The sequence below is a fragment of the Macrobrachium rosenbergii genome, chromosome 3 (assembly GCF_040412425.1).
Source record: "Macrobrachium rosenbergii isolate ZJJX-2024 chromosome 3, ASM4041242v1, whole genome shotgun sequence".
NCBI lineage: Eukaryota > Metazoa > Arthropoda > Malacostraca > Decapoda > Palaemonidae > Macrobrachium > Macrobrachium rosenbergii.
Window position 1 is genome coordinate 91,760,262 of NC_089743.1, and position 21,175 is coordinate 91,781,436.

Genomic DNA, 21,175 nt, shown 5'->3' on the forward strand with positions numbered 1-21,175 from the left:
TCAACCGAGCATTGGTCACTCCTAACCTTACATTGACCCTCATAGCTCCTTGTTGGCTGCATGCCGAGTAGTATCTCAATCTGCCAGCTTCTCTGGTTGAGGCAGCCAGAGATTTCCCCATAGCTCACTCTTCTCTGTCACTAACATCTTACAGTACCACCAGTTGGCACAGACCCTCATGACTGGGACACCATAATTTTGATTGTTTTTTTTATGGTGTTTGTTTCTTCATTCCATGGCCTTTCATTTATTTAACAGAATTGATGGTTTACCACCACACTATTCCTGTGACACTGCAGATGGTAATAAAGGTACTTTGCAGCATCCATTTGACTCGGTTGTATTTTGCTCTGCCTTACACCTTTCATGTACAGTGCATTCCCTTTTTGTCTCTTTACACATAGCAGTTCAACTTCTTTAACCTTACTTTGCTTTAATTTTTGCCTCTCATATTTGAACACGGAATTGAAAGTATGTACAGTATAAGTTTGAGAGGAGGGAAAGACAACGTTGCTCTTGCCTCATATTAAGCATGTTGGAGTATATGTACTTCATGTCAAATTTTTTTCTCTATTCTCATTGCTCAGTTGTTTGTCTTTGTCTATTTCCCCTTGTTCCATTTTCATTTACTCATTTATAAACTTAGTTAAATAAGCTCAAGATTAGCACAGAAAATATGGTTAGTAATCCAGCATCTTTATTTAAAGATATCAAATTGCTTCAAAAGATTATTTAGGGAAATGGACTCCAGTTACAGGGATTACAGTATATTTTCAACATATTGATACTTTTGGTGTTTTTTCTTGATGAAGTTTACAGTATATTTGTATGTTTTGACAGATATTCTACAGAAAAGAGGGTATTCAATCATATTTGAGGCCGAAAATTTTTTAAACTGGTTTATATTGTGGGTGGGTAACGATCACTTGTAACCTCATTTTACCAGTGAATTCACTACAGGCGGTCCCCGGTTTACGACGGGGGTTCCGTTCTTGCGCCGTGTCGTAACCGAAAATCGTCGTAAGCCGGAAAATCGTCGAAAATCATAAGAAAACCTTACTTTTAATGCTCTGGGTGCATTGAAAACGATGTAAACTGCATTATTATTGAGTTTTACATAAAAAACCTTCAAATTATGATTATTCTGCCATTTTGGGGCCATATTTTTCCGTCGGATCGGCGTTGACGCGTCGTAACCCGGAACATGCGTCGTAAGCCAGGAAATAATTTCTGATGAATATATTTGAAAAGCGTCGTAACCTTTCGGAACCGTCGTGAAACCGGGGACTGCCTGTATTTCCCAAAATGATTGGTCATAATTGAATACATCTTATTTACCTGAACATATATTCTCTCAGCTTGGTTTGACCTTTACATATGTACCTTATTGGACTGTAGTCATTATGGAGTAGTAAAATTTTTACCTTGAGTGTAGTAAGGTCTTTTATTTTGTTTTCACTCCTTGCCAATTTACCATACAGTATTTGTTTATTCATCTGTACATAAAGTATCACTGTATTTATTTAGGCAAATGTTTTTGAGAGGTCATGCTTGAAAATATCAATTTTCCAGTTTCCACATGCTACCATGCCTAAGATTGGCAGTTTCTATAGTCCATATACCCGAGCCAAGGCTTTGCTTAAGGTCATACAGCAAATGTCTAATGCAGTACCAGCATTTTCAGGCCTGGCCAAGGATAGGCTTCCTGTGTCATTGAATACCACAGGTCAGTGGTCTTTAGCCCAAAATTAGCTAAGGATATTGTAAAACAAGATGACTTTAATAATACAATGGTTGTACTTTCAAATAATTATAAAGTATCGTGATCTTTAACATCACCTCAGTTGTATTTACAAGCACTACTCACTATTAAGAATATAGTAAACCTCCATATTCGTGTTCTCACGATTCGCGGACTCACATATTTGCGAATTTCTCTATGGAACGTATCTACCCATTATTCGCGGAAAATTCGCCCATTTGTGGTATTTTTCACAGAAATATTCACGAATTGCTGTACAGGTATTTTCATATAATTTTCATGACTAAATGCACTTTTTGTGGTAAAACTATTACAATATTCAGTTATAAGCATTTTTAGAGGGGTTTTCTTGTGTTTAAACTATCAAAATAGGCAGTTCTAAGTGTTTTTAGAGGGGTTTTAAGTATTCGTGGATTTTAGCTATTCGCTGGCGCACATCCCGCGAATACGGGGGGTTTACTGTATATACCAGTAGTATCATTACACCACATGGATACATAGAGGGTGTGTAAAGTATTCAACACAAGAATGCTCATGTGCAGTTATACTTATTTGTGGTTTATAGTTTGCACAGCCAGAGACAACTCAGGTAATTTATATAACTGCATAGTGTTGACAGATGTTTAAGAAAGATCTAAAATAGCAGTGGTGGGATGGTCAAAATAGAGATCAATGAAGATCTATAAAGGAAGAGTTTGCATTGAGGCCTTGAGTACTGTATTAAAGTAAAGAGGAAAAGTGGCTCTAATTATAAATATTTTCTCATTCCTTTAGAGAAAAAAGGATTAAGATTTGTCTGTCGTGTTTTGACGTCTGAAATATGTGCATAGAACTCTGTATATCTTTGATTTATTGGCAGGTAGGCAACAAGGTTGCTGTACATTGCCCCAAAGGTGGTGCCTGTGCTGAAGAAATCACTGTGGATGAAGATGCTGTACTTTTAGTGCCACATCACCTGTCTTATGATAAAGCGGCTGCTTTTACGGTCAATTATCTCACTGCCTACTTTTCCTTGTTTCATGCTGGGGGGTTAAGAGAAGGAGGAGCTGTGCTTATTCACAGTGCTGCAGGTAAGGGAGCTGTCTTTGTTTATTTGTGAGAAGTAATTCACTTGGTAGTATCCTTTTAATGTCACTGACTTTATAAAGCCTTCTAACAACCACTGACTAGAAGTTTTACTTCTAATGTCTGAGTCAGCACAGACATCCAGAGCTTGGGTATAGTACCTGTTTTATGTTATTGCAGTATTGCATTGAATTGACAGTAAGTAGATTATAATCAGCAACAAACATCTCCAGCCCCCACAATACAGATTGATGAATCTTTACAAATGCTCATTCTCTTACAGTAATGCGCATAGCTTATAATATGACATAGTTTGATGGTAATAATTTGTTTCACAACAAACCCATTATTTTTATATATTTTCTGTCTCTGCTTGAAATTCCCATATTTTCTGTAGATGAAAAGAAGAACCTCTTCAGCTCCAGCAGAGTGCCATCCCTGATTACACAAGTTCACCAGTAGAAAAATGGATCATTTATTGCGTGGATGTAGAGTTTTCACAACTTACAACTTGTCCTGGAGATTTGATTTTGGCTACACTTTTCTTCATTCACCCTGAGATCCACAGATTCACTCATCTGAGATTCATCACATCTTGAAAAACAAAAAATAGAAAACTCTAGAACTTTCATCTGCACTGCAACAGTGGTCAAGTAGTAACTTTAGAATTAATGGGCCACCAAACTGTGTGTGTACTGGAAGAATTTGTGAATGAAATAGGTCCATGATTTCAAAGGCTTCCTAGGGATCAACAGAGGTAAAGAAATTCATTTAAACAGCAAAACAAGTTGACAGAGAGGGACTGTTGAAATGACAGATGAAGTTGTGGCAGATCAGGTTTAAGCTTATTCTTTCCTTGGCCCGTGAAGTACTTTTTGTTGTGGTACTTGTATTGGTGGTATATTTTATGGTGCACAGCATTCATATCGTGGTTTTGGTCATATCATTAACGTGATATATTTTTTCCTTTTGCACCTTGTTAACAAACTTGTCTCTTTATCCTTGTTACGTCATTGCATGTCTTATATGTTTTAGTTATACTGCTACTGTATTGTGTGAACACAATTTGATGAATGTTTTATTGTTTATTGAGGTACTTTTCAAGAATAAAGATCTCTCTGCATAGATGTAGAGGGGTGCCAAGGTGGATATGCCACAGCTTCATGGCCAGATATGATCAAGGTCTTTATATTCTTTCCAGTGCTTGTTGGAGTCAAATGTTTTCCCTTGATTATACTTTTATATAGACATCTGGGCTTCATTGTTCTTTCTATTTAATCAGGCAACATTACAAGCATTCTACTAAGGCTTCTGGAGATGTTGGTGTTTCTTCTTTTTCCAAGATGCCAGTGGTTTCTGGTATGATTCTGTGTGTAGATCTTTTTGCAACCCACATGAACAATAAGTCCCCCTACTATTACTCAGCCCTACAAAACTGGGATGATTTTGAGGTGTATGCCTTTCCACCTTTCAGCCTCATTCATCTGACACCAGAGAGGGTTTGTCACTTTGCTAATGTGATGGTGATGAGTAAGCCCTCTCTATCCTCTTCAGGAGTGGTTCCCAGATTGTCTGGCCCGGTTGATAGTTTTCCTTATCAGCAGGGGGGATTGTCAGTGGAAGCGACTGAGGTCATCTTTCTAAGAAGAAATTTACTTCTAAATTATACCAATAATAATAACAGGTGGAGAATATTCTCTAAATTATACCAGTAATAATAACAGGTGGAGAATATTCTCTACCTGGTGCAATGAAAGGACCCATGATTCATTTCAAGCCTATGCACCTGGTGAAGTGGATTTTGAATAATTTTGTGCCTATCAAAGAAAAACTATTGTCATCAGCTATTAAAGGGTATTGTTTGGCTTTAGCTTAGGTGTTTGGAATTTGTGGTCTAGACTTGGGTGCCTCCACGGAATTAAAGAGGCTGTTCAAGTACTCTGAGAGAAAGGCACCTCCAAGATCTCTTCAACCACCATGTTGGGAACTCTTGGGTACTGAGGAGCCCGACAAACCCTTTTCATGAGCCTCTAGAGAAAGAATCCTTGAAAGATCTTACTCTGAAGAATGTATTTTTATTAGCTTTAGCCTCTGCTTGACATGTCAGTGAGATCTATGCACTTTCCAATCAAGTTACTACACTGAAAATTAGAATAATATCCTTAAGCGTGTACTCCACACTTTTTCCATTCTATCTCTTGCCCTGTAGGCTAGAAATGAAGAAAACCTCCTCCCCAGTCCTTTCAGAGCTGAGGAGGACTATTTTAATAAGGCCAAGGGTTTCTCAGTTATTGTGGTCATTAGGTAGTTACCAATAATGCTTTTCCATTTTAGCAAGACAAGTGACTTGAAAAGCTTATGAAGATTCTTAGAGGAAAAAGCTTCCTGGGTGAAGATGAGTGGTCATGAAGGTAGGACACTATCAACTTATCAACTTTATTGTTTAAAAGAAATCTTGAAGTCAGTATAGAACTATTGTGAATGCTTCTTCCTGGGGATGTCATAAACTTTTCCAAGATTTTTTTAATGTGAGGACTCAAAAACCTCTTGATATATTCTGTGGTCACCCTTTGGTAACAGGTCAAGTTTTACCCATTCCTGAGGGATAGGTGCATGTTTGGGTGTGAGAGATTCATCATCTTCATCCTTACAATTTTTTGCCTCTTAAAAGGTTTACAGTATTTTGTAACTAACAGAGTTCCTTTTCATCTCACGACCTTTCATTAGTATTCAAGGCTTTTGGGTACCATATGATTATTCCAGAAGTTCTGTTCGTTCTAGGAGGTCCAATATTAGTCATTATAAAGGCCTCCCCGCAGCCAGTCTGTTTGTTGCAGCTTGGAACCAGGGTTGCATGAACCATCTGTTGGGACAGAAGAGTGTTATCTTCTCTTTGATGGAGTGTCTGGAAATTTTGCCAAAATGCAAGAAGGCTGTGGACAAGTAATGGACTTGTATGGAAACAGTTTTGTTTAGATTATATTTTTATAGCACTTACCATTAAGTTCTAACTGCAACAGACTTGTCTAGTAGACATTTTTAAAAACTTTCATGGTACTTTGTCAATAAAAATCCAAAAATAATACTTGGTGTGGCAGGCTTAATAAGTCCATGTATATCACAGTGTTGAACAATACATAACTTACTGACTTTCTATTATTTATATCGTGTTTATTAAAAAAGTATGTCTTCATGAACATGTTAGATCAACATGAATCAAGTGACAAAACATGTAGCTACATGGAGGTATTAAGTCAAATTTAGCTACATAGAGGTATTGAGTCAAATCACGAAAATTGCAGTATGAATCCCTTATTTATTTTTTTTTTTTTGCCTAGGTGGTGTTGGCTGGGCAGCAACACAGTTAGCAAAAACTGTACCAAATGTGACTGTATTTGGAACAGCTTCATCTCATAAACATGAATTGATTACTCAGAATGGGGTGGATTACCCAATTAGCCATGATCAGGTAAGTTTTTCTTATTTGATGTAACCTTTTAAGTCTTCAGTAATTAGTGCAGGTTTCAGAAAAAAACAAAAATTAATGTAAAGATATTTATCATCTACATGAAATCTCACATCATATTAACTTGAGGTGTTCATATCACAACCAGTGCTATGGATAGCCTTGTGCTTGGGGTTTGAAATGTTCATCACAAAATCACATTTACTGAAGGAAGAGGATTCAAATCTGTTAGATGGTGGGAGAGATTTCCTTTTTGTAGGATTGGCAACCCAATATTTCACATCAGTATTGAATCTCTGATTGGTTATTATGATAGATTTCCTTATGTTGTTAATGATAGGTTGTTTTGTCATAATTACTGTGATGATTATGCTGATTTTGTCATAAGTATTTATACAAGAATAATAATGAAATAATCACTAACGTAAGAGTACTGGCAACAATATTTCATTTATATAACGAAAATTTATTTTTCCAGAATTATTCTGACGTTGTGCTACAACACCGCAAGCAAGGAGTAAGCATTGTTTTGGATAGTTTAAGTGGAGCAGACTTCACAGTTAGTCAACAACTTTTAGAGCCACTTGGAAAGGCAAGTAATCTTTAGTTTTTAAAAGAGTGTGCTAACTAATGGTAAGTGTATTTTGACATATGATTATCAAGTACATAAATTGTCATAAAAAATAAGTTCTGCGGCTGAAATGTCCCCATTGTCCCAGCATCCTTTTAAGTAATCAGGGGCTCTAACTACTGTGCATGTTCACTGTCCCTTCTCATTTATGTATCTGTAAACTGCCTGACTTTTAATTAACTGCACTAGTGTAAACCTCTTTTTCCCAAAGTTTTTTTTTTTATTCAGAAATTGTAAGTATAGGCAGTCCCCAGCTTATGACGGGGGTTCTGTTCCTATGCCATGTTGTAAGCTGAAAATCGTCGTGAGGCGAAAAATCGTTGAAAATCGTCAAAAATCCTAAGAAAACCTTACTTTTAATGCTTTGGGTGTATTGAATGATGTAAACTGCATTTTTATTAAGTTTTTCATAAAAAAACCTCCAAATTTTTATTATTCTGCTGTTCTGTAGCTGTATTTCTTCCGTCGGATCGGAGTCGTAAGCGTCGTAACCCCGGAACATGCGTCGTAAACCTGGAAATAATTTCTGATGAATATAATTGAAAAGTGTCTTAACCTTGGAACCTTGTTAGCCAGACCATTCGTAACCAGGGGACTGCCTGTATAGTTTATTCAATACTCACTTCTGCCATTTTCCCATATAACATATTTTTGTAACCTTCAACTTTTTCAACTCTTCTCACTTTAATGAATTAAATGATAAAATGAGTGATTGCTGCAAAAGGTCTGTCTTTTAGATCCCTGACTTTGTCAAGACCAGTCATTTTAAGTAATCAACATTTTCACTCCCTTGTGAGTTTAGTTTTCACAATTAGTACCACTGTGAGTGTATATATTTGCATTATTGTTTCATTTCTTAATTTTTTGGTGAAGGTTTAGTCTTTTGCTACCTTCAAATGAGCCTTATGAAAATTAAGGTTAAATAAAAAATCCCCAAGTTTAGACAGATTCCAACTCCCCCCAAAAATTGTTGGAGTAAAGAAAAGCAGTAGGGCTATTGGTAACTGCATAATATTGCACTGTATTCAGGAGGATTCTAAAGATGTACCAGAAAACTATAGGTCCATTAGCATGACTTCAGTTCCTTGGAAGATACAGTGCTAGAATTTGTCATAGGAGACTGTCTAATGAGACAGTTACTGTAACAGTGAAAGATCATTCAGTATAATGAAATTCAACGGTAATATGATAGGGTATGAAAAACAGTGGCATATGAATGACTTGGTAGCTTAACAGTGATAAGCATTGAAAAAGACATAATAAATACTGTACACAGATCTTGCTCTGCTCTACCTTCTGACAGCAAGGCATATTTTTTATACAAACCCTAATTTCAGTTTTGTTTAATTATTAATAATAATCCAAAATTTACAAATTACCATTTTTGTTATTCTGCCTTTTTTCTTTTTTCAGGAATGAATAGCATTAGGGAGATGGTCCCCTTATTCTTCTAATTCCAAGTCTTTCATTTGTCATTTCTTAGTCATGTATTCTTAAAGAAAATAACTAAGCATATTGAATGGTGAGGATTACTTGACAATTTGAATGTCATTTCCGGTGGCTGAATCCTTTATGTTAAATTTGATGGAAGTGAATAGTGGTAGTGGTGGTTGGTATCAACGGTGGATGAGAACACTGCCTATTAAGAGTAATAGGTAGTTATGTTACTGATATCTTAATGTTTCAGGATATTTTACTGTAGAATAGAATAGAATATAGAATTTAGGCTAAGTGCTGGGACCTATGAGGTCATTCAGCACTGAAATTAACAGTAAGAGGGCATTACTCCCCTATGGGGTATATTTTACTGTAAATCTTATTTAATGGTATTGATGTTATCACTCAGTGCTAAGAAAAATGTATACTGTATTAAGAAAGGAATGAAAAGCAAAAATGTGGATATCTATAATGATAATGGATCAGTGACAGTAGGGAATCTGGGAATTCTGAACACTTCTGGGAATTCCAGAGGCTTCCGGGGCTTTCAAAGGCTTCAAGACAATCTACAGGCTCTGTAGCTTTTGGGTTTCTTGCACAATGCTAAAGAACAGAGTTTTATGGAGAAGAAAGTCTTCAAAGATTTCTTTTGGGGCAAGCCCACAAAGTCACATCTGAAGAAAAAGGAGGCACTGTTCCCTTAAAGGCCCTGCATTTTAAGCTCCTGCATTGTTGTGAATCAGTGCCTCTTGCCTGCTCTAAAAGGCAGCTGATGCTGTAGTCCAAAAGAAATTAAAATTTCAGCAGCAAAACCACTTGGCTCCACAATGTCAGCAAGTTGTCTTCAACAGCAACATTGTTATACTTTAGAGGGCTGATTTGATGCTGCTGAATAATTTCAAGCAAAGTCCAGAAAATTCTCAGAAGGTGGATCATCTTTTCAGTCGCTGGAGACTGATCGTCCAGGTGAAGCTCTTTTGTCAAGGAATCTTGCATTAGGAATATGATACAGGTTATTATGAATGATTTGGTCCTTCCTGGAGACAAAAGGATTTGAAGATTTCTTTAGGGGAAATGGATCCAACAGGAGCTGAAAATGGCTTCACAGGATCCTGGAGTCTTTCAAGACTTTAAGAAGATGTTCTATTCCAATGAGCATTTCTCCAGGAATGCTTCAGGAGCTGAAGACTGCTTTAAAGACTGGCCTCCTGCCCTGTGCAGCACAGCACGCACCATCTCACTAGTTTGGAAATAATACAGAAATTCTGAATGTTTCCAAAGGTCTAGGAAATCTGAGAACTGTTAACCAGTGAGCAAACACACAAAGATTGACTCAGAAGCTATCAAGGGCTGATGGGAACTTGTATACATGTTATTCACCCAAGTCACCAGTGAAACATGTACAGTATTTGGGAGTAATGTGTAATACTTAAATAGACTATGTTAAAGTACTGTGATGGGTTTATGGTGTTGCAAATCATATGACTTCTGTTCGTGAAGCTGGTCATCAACTCTTTGCATGGCAACGTATATAGGAGGCTGTTAGCAAGTAACTCATGCACTTTCTTTAATGTAAAGAAAAGCATATTTATATGTACTCACTAATTTTTTCATGGTTCCAAATACCTCTTATATTACTTTCAGGTTGTGCTAATTGGTGCTCGTGGAATGGTAGGTGATGATCAAAGAAATGTGTGGCGTATATTGAAAACCTGGTGGATGACAAAAAATATCTCTCCATACACGTTAATTGTCAATAATTGTGGAGTTTCAGGTAAGACATGTTGTGAAATTTCCTCCAGATGGTTAAAGCTCCTTTTGATCATATACAGAACCAAACCTTTCAGTCTTAATGCAAGGGATAAATTCTCTAGCCCCACTGGAGTCTGGTTAAAATATCACAAGGAACTGGTGGCAACAGGAGTCGTCCAATAGGGGAGTAGGAGGAAGCAGCGTGACCTGCCTTACCCTGACTACACATCATCATGCCAGTTGCTGTCTAACCGCCCTCTTAGCAAGATGGTACTGTGCCGTCTCTGCAAGAAGCTGGTTATTTTGTGCTTCCTGGCCTGCATTATGCCTCAGCATTCTGCTTTTTCTTTCTCTTTTTATTGTGTGATTTCGTGTGATATTGTGCATTGTGTGTGTTTTTGCATATACTGAAATGCAAACCCATGATTCAGCTAAGCCACCCAGGCATCACAGGAAGTGAAGAAAATGATGGTAAAAGGAGCTGTGGAGGTAGTACAAGACCCTTCTCCAGGTTTTTACAGCCACATCTTTTTGGTTCCCAAAGCAACGGGTGATTGGAGACCGGTAATAGACCTGTCGACTCTCAACCTTTTCATCAGGAAGATGTGGTTCAAAATGGAAATCCCACGCACAGTCCTTGCAGCCGCCAGGAAGAACGACTTCATGCTCATGATCAAGCTGAAGGATGCATACTTCCAGATTCCAGTCCACCAGTCATCCAGGAAGTAACTTCAGCCAGTTCAAGGTTCTTTGCTTTGGCCTATCAACTGCCTCACAGGTGTTCACAAGTGTTCACCCTAGTCTCAACCTGGGCTCATTCTCATGGAATTTGCCTCTTTAGATCCCTTGATGACTGGCTAGTCCTCACAAGTTCTCGGGTAAAGCTAATCCAAGACAGAGATCGCCTACTCCAATGTTACGACTTAGGCATCATGATAAATTTGGAGAAGTCGAATCTTTCACCCAGCCAAAGGATCTTTTACCTGGGCATGTTCATAAGCATGACAGCAGTGAGGGTGTTTCCATCAGGTCAACAAGTAGACAAGTTCAGGAGCATAGCCCAGTCCTTCCTGTCCAAACAGAAGCAACCAGCACATCCGTGGCAGGTCATTCTAGGTTACTTGTCATCCCTGGAGAAGCTGGTTCTTCATGGTCGTCTTCACCTTCGCTCTCTTCAGTGGAGACTGAAGGAGTTTTGGTCCCCTTCGAGGGATCCCCCCATGCTTCTGGTTCCTTGACCATGGTGCTTAGTAGTCTCACTCGTCCTCTGTATGAACCCTTACGGGCTCAACAGACAGAAATTCAACCCTCAAAACAGTTTTCTTACTGGCCTCGGCTTCATCAAAGAGAGTCAGTGAATTTCTTTTAATGTTAAACATACGAGAGGGTTCCAGAGCCTTCAAATTTATCCTGAAATTCGTAGCTAAGACTCAAAATCCCTTGGTCTATGATGACAGACTCGTCTTTCTTGATCCCCTCTCTTGGAGATTTTGTTGGTGATGACCCAGACGAATTGCTGTTATGTCCCATCAAAGCACTGCAGAGCTAACTAAAAAGGACTCATCATCTTAGCCTGACTACCTGGCTTTGCCCAACCACCTACACATCCTTCTGTTTGCGGTACGTTCCCCACAGTCCTTGGACACTTTTTCCGTGGGTTCAGTGGTGGCTGCTCAACAAGCTATGTAGGTCATCCAGTGCCCTTGTGGGACAGTTTGTATCTTACCTAAGATGTTGGTTGTGAAAGTGAGAGCGAATGAGGTGACTGGTCTTCTTCCTTTCTCTTTCTTTTTCTCCTCTACTGGCAGGCAGTAGAGAGAATAATATCATCATATGCTGGAACTGGTTAGATACAGGTGAGCACGCTTCCATTCTATATAGTATTAGATGTTTGTTACCTACACAATACTAATTACTTATAGATGCAGGTCCCACTCCTCTCTCTCTTACAGGGGGAGAGAGGAACTGGCAACAAACAAGATTGGCGGCTAACATGAGTTTTGTTGTTTCCGACAATTCTTTGCCATCCTCCAAGACACAATGCAGATGTATATTTACTTATTCTATTAACCCAAATGTCTGGCTGTTCAGTAGATTTGTGCTCAACAGACCAGAGGCTTACAACTCCTTTCAATGCCCTACCTTTGGCCAGGAAGTGAGCCCAGGTGAGCCAAACCTCCAGTTGGTTCTAGGGCTTTCTTATCCTCCCTCCAAGAGTAAGTCTTTCCTTACATTAAGACCGAAAGGTTTGCTCCGTATATAAACAAATGACAAATTTTAAATCGATTTGTACTTTTCATAATTAACAAACCTGCTGTCTTAATGTATATGGCCCACCTCAAACCACCCCTCATTCTTTTCTTGGGGTGGAAGGAAGCTGGCATGGTGTTGCATAGCAGGGTTAAGGCAGGTCACACTGCTTCCTCCTCCTCTCCAATTGGCTGACTCCTGTTGCCACAATTTCCTTGTGATATTTTTAACCGGACAAGAGCGGGTGCTAGAGAATTTATCCCCTACGTTAAGACCGCAGGTTTGTTAGTTATGAAAAATACAAATCGATTTAAAATGTATAATTTTTTTGCATACTGACACTTATTGCAGAATGACTGACAAGCTTTTCAACTTGCCTTGTGCCTAGTAAGAAGGTAAACAAACTTAGGAAGATTACTTGTGAAGGAAAGAATAGCATGTATACCAAAGGCCAAATATTCAAGTTTGAAAATACAGTACAGTTTCCTTGAGCCAAGTTCTTACAAGTTATTTTTGCAATAAAAACCCATCATTGTATAACTGACTTTAGGTGTGCCAATTTCTTTTCCAGACTTGATTAAAGAAGAATTCAGCTTGCCATGTGCACATATGGACTCAAGAGTCCCTCTGTTGCCAGAAAATGGTCATATCTAATGTGTCATTGTTCTGACATCAGCTGCAACTGTTGTGGATAATTCAGAGGGAAATGATCCTTCCTCAGCATTGATGGTTGCTTTAGGCTCTGGTTCTGAGGTTAATTGCTGAGATCTTTACAAATCCAGTGAAGAATCTCATTCAGTGAAGTATCCTATTGAACTGTTGCTGGGAATTCGTCTTCCTTATCTGTTGAAATTCCAATATCTTAAGTGCAGCAAAACTGTCAGGGATCCAGTTCACTGCTTCCACTAAAGCTGAAGAACTTAATAAATTTGCACAATTATTCTTTGCATAGAAAAGAGCTTTCCTGAGTCTCTGAATTTATATACACCAAATTGACTCTGTCTTTTCCATTACCAGTGAATCTCTTACAGTCAAAGTATCTTGTTCAGTAGTAGTAAAATACTCTTTTCAGTGTCTTGAGCTGCTACTGCTATCTAAGATTTTGTTACTTCTCTATTGAAGAGTACTGTTTCTTTAGTTGTATTGCTAATGCATTGCACAAACTCTAAGTCTTACTGATCCTTAATCTTAGCTAAGTAAATTCCCAACTTTCTGCATAGAAGTGAGAGCAAAATCCCACCAAGTCATTCCCTCAGTTCATGAGAGTGGATGCATAATTCTTGTTATCTTCTAAATATCTGAAGTCACACGCATGACTGTCCAAAAGATTCCATGGATGCAACACCTGTGAGTCTTGTGTGACTTAAGTGAGCCACGGACAATGTTAGGACCAGCAGAGCTGCGGGCATGGGTTTGCACACAGTGTGAACAGTTGCTTTCTGTAGTAATGTCTTGGTTAATCTGTCAGCTTTTCAGTTGTATGATAGCTTTAATGCATTGTGCTTATAGGTTGTATATATGCAGCGTGTGCTTTCCAGTTCAGGTGTGTATTTTTTAAAGATTAAACCTACGAGATTTACAGCTTGGATCAGTATCATAATTTATTTTCAGTCTGATTTCTTGATAAAGCAGGGCAGCTTTAGTCTTTTCTACAGACAACTGGAAACCTAATGATGAGGTTCATGTGCATGCTTTGTCCATGGCAGTATAATATATTGCACAAGATCGATTACTGTTCTTAAGTTGACCCTCCTCTGTACCCGACATCTTTCATGAGAGGGTCATACAACACAGGGGAGTACCCGTTTTCTGTGGGAGGAGTATTGGAGCCCAATAATTGGCTTACCTGACTAGGTGGATGTCATAATCATTTTGAATTCTGGAGTGTGACTCGGGAGGTGTGGGCTGCAGGCTTAGGCTATTGTAGAGTACCTAATGGGTTTGTACAAAAAAGTAAATTTTGTTTTTTATAAACCTGCTTAATAGAAAATGAGAAATTACTTTTATATTCTGTATACATAGTCTATTTCCTTATATTTGGTATACATACTCTATTTCCTTATGTTAAACGTGCTTTTACAATAACGACAGTTCATTTCTATTTATAAATTGTATTATAAAAGATGTGTCAATAAAATTCTGATACAGAACTTCTCTTTTTAGGCTTCAACCTAAATGAACTCAGATACAAAGATCTTCAGACATTCCGTAAAGGCTGGGAGGAAGTTTTGCAGAAAATACTGTCAAATGAACTCTCTCCACGTATAGACAGTGTGTGGTCCTTCAGTGAGATTGTTGAAGCATCAAGGCAAATCTCAAGCAGAAAGAATGTTGGTAAAGTAGTAATCAAACCATAATATACTTCATTTTTAACTGTAATGTTGTTTGTTTCTGTAATCCAGACTACTTGCACCACTGTCTGATAATTGGAGGTCTTCCAGTAGCATCCTTTTCTAAATGTTGCTATACTGGGAGTTTAATTATAACGCCGTTATTTACTGTGATTTATGTCTAAGACACACTGTTGTTACACCAATTCTTTTCATTAGTTTATAGATTGAAAGCTGCATAATTTAACTATTTTCAGTTGGTAAATAAATGTATAAGTACTTTTTTTTTTTTGTTATATCCAGCCATAAGGAAAATAAGGGTACTGTATAAGATCTGAGGATAACAAATGCTTGATTAATTAATGCAGAAAAGGTGAAACACACATATTTGTATTATGATTCTTTATTGTTTTACCTTCTGTGAGAAAAATACCCAACTTAATCATAGTTGTTTCTCAAACCTTTACAATTTTAACTGTACAGTAGTCTTATAAAAATAAAAAAAATTTCAAATAGTACTATAGTTTAAGGGAGTTATGACTTACTTCGGCCTAATGAAACTGTCTTGCAATAATAAGGCGGAGAATTGCAGTAAAAGCTACTTTCATATAAGTAACTTACAAAGTAATTACATAGCTAATAGTTTCACTCGCATGGCAGTTTAAATTTAAAAAATCGCGGTAGCGCTTCAATTGTTTAGTGTAGGTGACCAGCCCGCCCACTAACGGGAATAGTAGGAACGACTCAGCAGACAACTGCATTCTGTTCTGCTGCTGTCGATGTAAACATCGGATGTTTGCAGCAGCTTTGTTCATTGTTTTTTGGTTGAATAACTGGATTTCAGTGAAGTATTATTGCTTATTTTGAGTAGCCTTCAAGCTTGATAGCTTTCAGGACCAGTTTTTCTTGTTTTGTTATTATTATGTTCATATTATTATGTCTAATTCATGTTCATCTAATTTTCACTACTACAATACAGCAAAGTTGCAACCAAGATTAAACAATCTTCATATCACTCATACATTTTGCAGAGTTGAAAAGTTACGTGTAAGGGCAGGAATGTAGTAAGGAGAGAATTTGTGCTGAATGTTATGGTGGAATGAGCAATAGGAAGAGTATATATAGTAGATTTCTTGACTGGTGCACTGAATTTTGACTGGTTGCAACTTGATGCTGCTGTGTCTAAGGCTCAATGGCTTTGTGATCTCCTTGGCCTGTTTGATGGCATTGGCTGGTGCACTCCCTACTGGTAAGATGACAACATCTGATGTGTTCTCTCTCTCTCTCTCTCTCTCTCTCTCTCTCTCTCTCTCTCTCTCTCTCTCTCTCTCTCTCTCTCTCTCTCTCTCTCTGTGTTTGGCACCAGGTTAGGCACTGGATGATTTCTTATATTTCTCCTTATCAAGTGGGGAGAAATTTGGTTTCTTTTACTGTATTGATGCTTGGCTTTTTTTTTCTAATATATGTAGTGCCTTGAGAAGGTACAGATGTTGGTGGTTTGGTGCTTGGTCTACAATTTTTGTGTGTTTATTAGCTTTTCCCTTTGGGGTCTTATATTATGATCTGTGGTAATTATCAAAGATGCTCTTTCTTGAAGGGGGCAGGAGAGAGACCGAGTTTGGTAGCAGTCATTCCAATATATGAGTGGTGGCATCCTTTCAGTGGGCATGTAAACTACTTGTAGCTGACACTACTTCTCTTCAAAAAGTCTCTTAGGGCACTGGGTAGTTCTTGAGAAGTAACTGACAGGTCTTCATGTTGATACAGTAGATTATAAATAAGATCTTATTTCCTTCTACAGGAGAAGGGGATATTTCAATTTACAGCAGGAGGGGAGAAATTTTTATTATTTTCCTGTGTGCCTTCTTGTCTTCTGGGTATTTTTGATACCCTGGACCTGTCTGACTTGCAGCTCCCTGTATAACCCCAGTAAGTTGAGGGAACAGGTGAGACGGGCCTAGCACTCGTCACAGACCTGACAGGAGAGGAAGGTCGTGAGAGGTCGTCAACTAGTGGTAACGACGGCTGCATGGATCTGGGAGAGCGGACGCGCACGGGGTCTCACTTGGGGAGAGCATACGCATTCTCGCAAAAGTGCATGAAGGCTGTCTCGGGAAGAGTGATCGTGCGCACACGGGCGTGAACACAGGCTATCCCATTGACATGCTGTAGTCTTCTTCGAGGCTGTGGCCTCTATAAGCAGAGAAAATTACAGGCTGCTCTTTGAGCAAGAGCCCATGCTGGCATAAAGCCAGCTCAATCGAAAACAACAAGCAGAGAAGACTGGACAGGGGACCTCCTCGTTGCTTTCCCAGGTGAACGTACCCGTAGGCCAGCTTCACCTTTTCGGGACCTTGGCACTGTTTCCTTGCAGGAATATACAGCGGGTAAGGCAGTGCCTACATGCTGTGGACTAACTCTTTCTTGTTGCGATGTGCCTCTGTCCGTGGGTGCAGACTGTGAGCACACACCAGTGTCACAGGAGTCCGTGGGACCCTGTGCAGTGGCAGAAGCAGCTTTACCAGTCTGTGAAAAGGGCTTCCTGGAACTGGTATTGGTGACACTGGCTTTCAAAGAACCCAGTGCACCTTTGGTGACGTGGGTTTCTGTGGAGACCCGCGTATGCACCCCACCCATGGCACAGGGGTCTGTGAAGCCCTGTGCAGCAGTTGCAGAGGTGGATCTTCACTGGCCCATAGAAGGTGACTTCTGGTGACCAGTAATGGTGACACAGGTATTGGTGGAGATCTGTGCATCTGTTGCTCCTGCACCATGGGATTCCGGAGAACCCCGTGGCACGGTTCCTGTGTCTGTGGACATGGGAGAGCAGACGAAAGATCCCAGTGCCTCTTCTGTGGAAGAAAGCTGACCGTACAAAGGGCTATGGGTCTTTTTACGGTAGGGAGAAGCGACCTCTTTCTTCCTCCGGTCTCTCCTCATATCAGGACCATTGAAAGAACGGGAGGAGGCGCTGGAACACAATGATGAAGATGAATTACATGGCCTCTTCTTCAACTTCTTCTTCTTGTCATGTTGGTATTTCTCCACCAAGGCTTGGAGGAGGACATCTCCTGAGAAGGAGGATGTCAGAGGAAGCATGGAGGTTGACAGGATCATGGTTGAATGAATCACTGTAGGGGCTATGGCCGTGGCCGCGGTTCCAGTCGATGAAACTGTGGCCATTGTCAAGGTTACAGAGGCAGCAGTTGCAGGAGCAGTCACGGAGGCACTGAGGTGGGAGATCAACCCCCCGGCTGATGGCTCCCAGGAGAAACCTAGTGAGGGCTGGAGCTCTTTAAGTTCCCCAATGTGTGTTGTATCTCCCCCCAAACCTGAAAAAGTCTGGTTAGATGAGCCTGTCTCCCTTTGTTCTAAAGGGAATTCCTCACCCCCCCAAACGAATAGAGACTGCCTGTGAGTCGTCGTCCTGGTCCATTGTCTCCCCCCCCTGCAGACTGTATTGACCGAGCAATAGGAGATTGCGAGGGCGTAACCTCTCCCTGAGGAGAAGTAGCAACGAGAGGCAGTTCCACTGGAAGAAGGAAGAAACAAGAAGGATTGGCAACCCTCAGTGTCACCAGGGGCATGTAACCCTCCAATAATGTGCGGGATGCCTCCCTCTTGTACTTCCTCTTCTAAGAGAATTGCACCCATTGCTCCGAAGGCCAAACACGACACTCGTCACGAGGGCTAGTCTGGTTGCATTCATGCCAGCAGCAGTGAGTGCATAAAGAGTAAGGATCAATTTCAATAGGGGAGAGGAAGTGTTTGCAAGGGACATTCCTGTGCCTGGGCAATGCCGCATGACACGAGGGTCCCCCCCTTAGGCTGTAATGAGTCATGAATATGCAGTCACAACAACACAAAGATATAATCAAATATCACAAAGAACGGTCGCACAGAAAAACCAGGATCGGTGAGGCAAGTTGAAGGAAAGCAGGTTTGGCGGGCAGAGGCGAATGTGAAGCATATGCACTGTCCAATGGCCAGAAGATAAGTGTAGGGCGGAAGGGTGGGACTACCCAACCTACTGTTGGTAGTTAAGTACCCAACAACCTTAAGAACTGAATGGCTGGTTTCCAGCTGCACTGAAAGTATTTTCGTATGGAAAGACCGAGGGTTTGCATTCGTGTTGGAACAATTAGGTGGTTATTAATTTCTTAATTACAGTGTTACCAAAGATTGCTGCCAATCCTCTGACCTCTATAGAATGGATGACTAACAGTAGCAAAATGTTTTATGAAAATGGTATACGTAAAAGGTTACTAAACCATGGAAACTTTGAGTTAAATTTTATAGTTTTTTATAGTTTTGGTATGCTGAACTACTTTAAAGGGTACGCACGTAACTTGAACATAAATTCGGATGTTATATGGAAATACAGACTGTGTGACGAAATGGAATCCAGTAAAAAATCTGTGATTTGAGTAGATCGTCTAGCTTTAAATTGGAATTAAAAATGCAAAAATAGGGTCTCACAGCATTGTTTACTCAAAGTAACCTTGTGGCACATCTGGGAAGCTGTGACTACAGCGTGATACCATTGCATATTGAATTATATAAATGGTACTGTCCTTCACAAATGTTTTGAATGACTGTACTTTTCACATAAACTTGTAACCAAACATATTGCAGCCCATCTTTTCTTATTGGTTAGCCCTGAGTCAAGAATTTTGGTTCAGTTGTCTAGTTTAACTAGTAATGATAATAATAATTGCTACTGCTAATCAGAGGTAAGGCCCAAAATAAATTCCGAATAAAAATAAAAAAATTGGTGATATACTTACCCTAGACCATTTTTTATATTCCTTGTGAACTTGAGTTATAGTTGATTCTACACTATCTCTGTTTTTCACAATAAAGAAATATTATGATTAATAAACAGTTTACCCAGACCAATGAGCTGAAAATCTAAATGCTCATAGGGCTGACCCAAAGGGTTTGATCTTGACGTCAGAATTTCATTTGTTTCTTCGCCTGGATTTTAGGCTTTGCAGTGACAAATGTACACTATCCAAAAGTGCAAAGATATTAAGAAATTAAGAGATTGTAGCTATTACAAATACAGATTAGATGTTATTTTGTGAACTACAACTCCTTAAAAATTAAATAAATTGGATAACCTGAAAATATTGAAGATTCTTACAGAAATTTCACTCAAGGGTTTGTTTCAGATACTTAAAAGTATGTTGCTGTTGAAAGTTGGACAATCGCTAAAGATATGTTTGACTGTAATCGTTGTTCTGCATTCTCTCATTTGGTTGTGCGAGTTATTTATCAAAGACCCACGGGTCAGACAAGTAACCAGTTTTAGAAGAGAAAATATGAATGTGACATTCTTTTGGTAAGAGCACCACAAACTAACAGTTGTCTTAATCTGCCTTAATTTGTTTTGACAGGAACAGGTACAGTAATTTATTAGGCCATAATAATTGCAGCTTTGGCTGCTTTATCAGCAACTTCATTTCCTGCAATGTTTACCAGTGCAGAGACTCAATGAATTTCAGTATTTATGTCAGCTTCATAAAATTTATGGAATGGAAATTTTGTTGAACCAAGGGATTTTTAGGATAATGATTTTGAATGGCTTCTAAAACACTTCCAGTTGCTGACAATTATATACTTCTGAGGTGGTGTGCTTTTAATAACTGCTGACCACATTTTAGGCAGTTCTGCTGTGAAAACAGATGCATTCCTGGGTAAAGAAAACTGCTGTATTTCTTTAAATGATACTGCAGCAAATCCTACACCAGAGGAAGCTTTAAATCCATCAGTATAGATTGCATGATGTGGACTGCTACATCTTATATGTTCTATGGTGCTTATGATGTTCAGAGGTACAGAATATGCATAGTTTTTGGGCAGATAGTACAGGTGTGTTCAAACACCTAATCCAAGGAGGGAGAAATTCTAGTAAGAGGAAGTGCAATGTTTACATTTAGTAATTCAAAAATTTTGCATCTGCAACTTCCTAACATGCCCTGACGAGAGGAGATGGAGAACCCCAAGGAGTCATCTGGCAGATCTAGGAGATTAAATTCAAGCAGATATAATTTTGGAGACTGAAAAGGCTATAGAAGGGATTTCTTGACAGTTCATGAAAAGGCTCTCAAAGGGATTTCTTGACAGTTCACAAGGTTAAGTACTTAGAACAATAACTTTGGCTTTTTGGATGGAGAGGCATCTGACTGCCCTACCGGAAAACTAGATAGCTTCCAAACTGAAGGTGGAGGATGCCTAGATTTTGATAAAGCAAGCTGATATAAGGTTGATATTGGAGGTAGAAGTGTTTTGAGGAGGTCTATCAGTAGGGGAAATCCTCTGCCCTCCTATTATTTATGTAATTTTGGGTAATGAGTCACTTTGAAGTTTTCGGTGTTATTATCTGATCCAGCACAGATCAAGACACTTCAAGGACGGAAACAAAAAATTCCAAAACATCCTAGGTGTGTTAATAAGAATTTATAGTCCAGTTTGTCAAG

General features: G+C 39.2%; 1 protein-coding gene across 1 annotated transcript in view; it reads left to right on the forward strand.

The window, feature by feature from the left end:
- The window catches only part of LOC136827949 (synaptic vesicle membrane protein VAT-1 homolog), a 29,555-nt gene extending 14,581 nt beyond the window's left edge, over positions 1 to 14,974 (forward strand). Inside the window, exons 3-7 of the mRNA XM_067085505.1 lie at positions 2,622 to 2,832; positions 6,166 to 6,296; positions 6,772 to 6,885; positions 10,006 to 10,135; positions 14,527 to 14,974. Of these exons, the coding sequence (XP_066941606.1) occupies positions 2,622 to 2,832; positions 6,166 to 6,296; positions 6,772 to 6,885; positions 10,006 to 10,135; positions 14,527 to 14,720 (780 nt within the window). The 3' untranslated portion in view covers positions 14,721 to 14,974. The remainder of the gene's footprint in view (positions 1 to 2,621; positions 2,833 to 6,165; positions 6,297 to 6,771; positions 6,886 to 10,005; positions 10,136 to 14,526) is intronic.
- Positions 14,975 to 21,175: the final 6,201 nt, after the last annotated feature.